Source organism: Bidens hawaiensis, unplaced genomic scaffold (genome assembly GCF_021521415.1).
Source record: "Bidens hawaiensis isolate Kalapana, Puna unplaced genomic scaffold, B.hawaiensis_p1.1 tig00017381_1, whole genome shotgun sequence".
In the NCBI taxonomy this organism is placed as follows: Eukaryota; Viridiplantae; Streptophyta; class Magnoliopsida; order Asterales; family Asteraceae; genus Bidens; species Bidens hawaiensis.
The window spans coordinates 281,137-284,077 of NW_027492633.1; the positions used below are offsets into that span (position 1 = coordinate 281,137).

At 33.7% G+C, this 2,941-nt stretch overlaps 1 protein-coding gene across 1 annotated transcript; it reads right to left on the reverse strand.

Annotated features, from left to right (window-relative positions):
- Positions 1-1,293: 1,293 nt before the first annotated feature.
- Positions 1,294-1,689, reverse strand: LOC143553829 (uncharacterized). The gene has a single exon (XM_077043730.1). It carries the CDS (start codon positions 1,687-1,689, stop codon positions 1,294-1,296), a length of 396 nt encoding a protein of 131 aa, XP_076899845.1.
- Between the last annotated feature and the right edge of the window lie 1,252 nt (positions 1,690-2,941).

A 2,941-nucleotide genomic window follows, 5' to 3' on the forward strand; every position in this document is an offset into this window, starting at 1 on the left:
TTATCTTTATATTTATGTTCAGTCGTTTGATTTACCACATTCGTCTCAACACGTTTATCAAGTGCAAAATCCGTTCGCATGGTCATTATGAGACCTACATAGCTAGTGCTTTATTTTTAAGCCAAAATCGTATTTCTCATAAACCGGCTAAGCACAATGATATTAATAACCATTTTGTCTGCGAATTAGTTTCATTGTGTCAATTTTCCTACTGTGTTTGAAATGAAAGCCGTCTTTACTAGAAGTCTTTTATATCCTTTTTTGAACATTTTGTTTCAAATATTTTATTGGTCCACCACCTATTTGCTTGTAAGGAGAATATTAAAGATAAGATCTAACCAAGACAATATTTCTTATGAGATAAATATATAAAACTTCAAGATATTAGGGTAATTAATTAATTAATTAATTAATTACTATGGTTAGTATATTAAAAGGGATATTAAAATTAGTTTGTTAACTTGTGTATATGATAGATTTGTGTGTCATGTAATCATTATAAATACTAGTTTAAACACCGAATAAATGGTGATGAATTTTAATTGCCGAACTCTACAACAACCATATAAGTATATAGCGCAACTGTAATTTGTGAGCGTTACTATTCGATCAATCTGGAGCTCGATCGAATTGATTTAATATGTTTTCAAGATGATCTCAAATTTTCAATAAATAATTATCAAAGTAATTTGTTTCACTCAGTTATACATATATGTCAAGACATCTATTATTAAAGTTTGGTGCACCCAATGTAGATGCCTTTGCGAAATCACTCGACCCCAACGGAATTATAGGTATGAATGAATGCTAGGTAGCTACTCATGTCTCTTCATATTAAATACAAGTCGTAATAAACCGGTAGAATAGGTTGATGATGTTGATGTAAACCGATAACTGAGTAAGACATAAAAGTTGGCATCTTGATACACATCACCATCCACACTTGACTTCTAACGTCTATCCATAATACATCACATCCATTTTCACACACATTTAATGCTTATCATGCATATATGCTCTCCAAAGTGCAATAGTAGAAAACTTAACTAATTACTTACCGTACATAACAAAAAGTTACTTTATGATCAAAAGGCTTGCATTTTCACGTGTGAGAACCTGTTATTGGAAAACTCACAACAACCTATCAAATCATCAATGCTATAAACATGAATTAGGTACTTACGAGTGCACTACCGACGAAGAACTAGTGTTTTATTCATGTTTAAGATCCTTAATAATACAATTAATACAATATAACTAATGTTACATAAGCATGATCAGTTGATCACCAAGTTACTGCAAACAGGTTATTTGGGCAGCTGGCTCGAGCGCGAGTGCCCCTGGCCTGACCGACAACGATTTGTATATCTGAATTATCACCTTCTCATCGTATTCCTTCATGGGCCTCATCCCAAACTGACATATCTCTGCCCCGGCGCCATATCCGCCTATTGCTCCGCCTCTTACCACCGAAGAACTAGCCAACTTCATCATCATCCTCACATAAGCACTATGAACACTATCAACTAGCTTCTTAGGGTTCCACCTCAGCTTAATCTTCAACCTACGAGGCATCCTTATCCATGACCACCTCCCACGCTTTGATCTTGACTCATTAGTGGCGGTGGCGAGACGGCGGTAGCCTCGCCTTTGCCGGTATCTTTTAACTCTGCTAGTTAGATCACCCATTGTAATATTTTGTGCTCTCTTTAGGATACCAATGGAATATATCTATATAAGAAGAAGTTGTGGTGAAGATAATGGATATAATTAGTATACTTGTTTAATACTTTAATGTTTTTTGAATGGTAATGTGACTTTTTGTGTAATGTATCTTTCACTCACCTAATTTTATGCTATTGGTTAATAGTTTAGGGTTTCATGTCACTTGCTCCGGCCCAAATCTTTGGCACTTATTAACTTTTGACATTTGTCAAAACACAAGACTTGGTCTTTTTTTCAATAAAATAATTACAATGTGGGGAATGTGGTAGGAAAATTTTGTCGTTTGCTTATATTTTCGTTTCCAAATCTTTGACAAATAAAAAAAAACGTAACACGTTACAATTTATCATTGGTGACAATTTTAGTTCCTTGAATTTTCATTTCATTTGTGAGATTTAATTTCTTTTAATAAATATATTTTAAGAACCAAAGGAGTTTAACAATGGACATTCAAGCTTGGGACTTTGTGAGAGTAGACTTTTGTACTTGATGTTGGATGAATTTCATGTGTGGTTTAAGTTCTTTACATATTTAGCTTGATGTGTTATATAAATTAAGAGCATTTACATTACTTGTTTGCACACTCTTGAATTTCAAAACTATTTACTTGTTATGAACCGAATATATCTCAACAAAAACAAGGGGTTATAAATTATGTTGAATCTCATCGGTGCAGCCAGGTCATAACTTGTCAAGCATTTAATGCCAAATATTTTGAGAGGAACCAATGCAAAACAATACACAATGGATAATATCTTTATACCATGAACATCCTTTGCGTCTAGCTTATAATGACGTGCATGATAGGCGGGCTTAAGACACTGATTTTCATAAGCTTTTAATACTCTTAAATTGACTTTTGAAGAGAGAGAAAAACCTATATCATATATAGATATAGGGCATTAAGTATTCCTTCGCTACTCCTCTCTTGCATTTTTGATTCACGATCCCCGACACTCTAAGTTGTAACATTGTGCTCATATTGGAAGAGGGGGTCAATTGTCTTGGTGTTATTGACCACAATCATAATTTTATCTACAAGAACTTTGGTAGCAACGTTGTGACAGTGTTTGGTATGCAGAAATAAGAGACCGAATGAAATAGATTATTGTGAAGAAATAAAAAAAAGGATGTTTTGTTGGTTAATGGGATAGAATCACTTATTACCTTGGCCATGTTATTTATTCTAAAACACCTCAAACTCATTTCATCCACC

Excerpts from the sequence above, each read along its gene's own strand:
- LOC143553829 (XM_077043730.1), bottom strand. The coding sequence starts at position 1,689 with ATGGGTGATCTAACTAGCAGAGTTAAAAGATACCGGCAAAGGCGAGGC.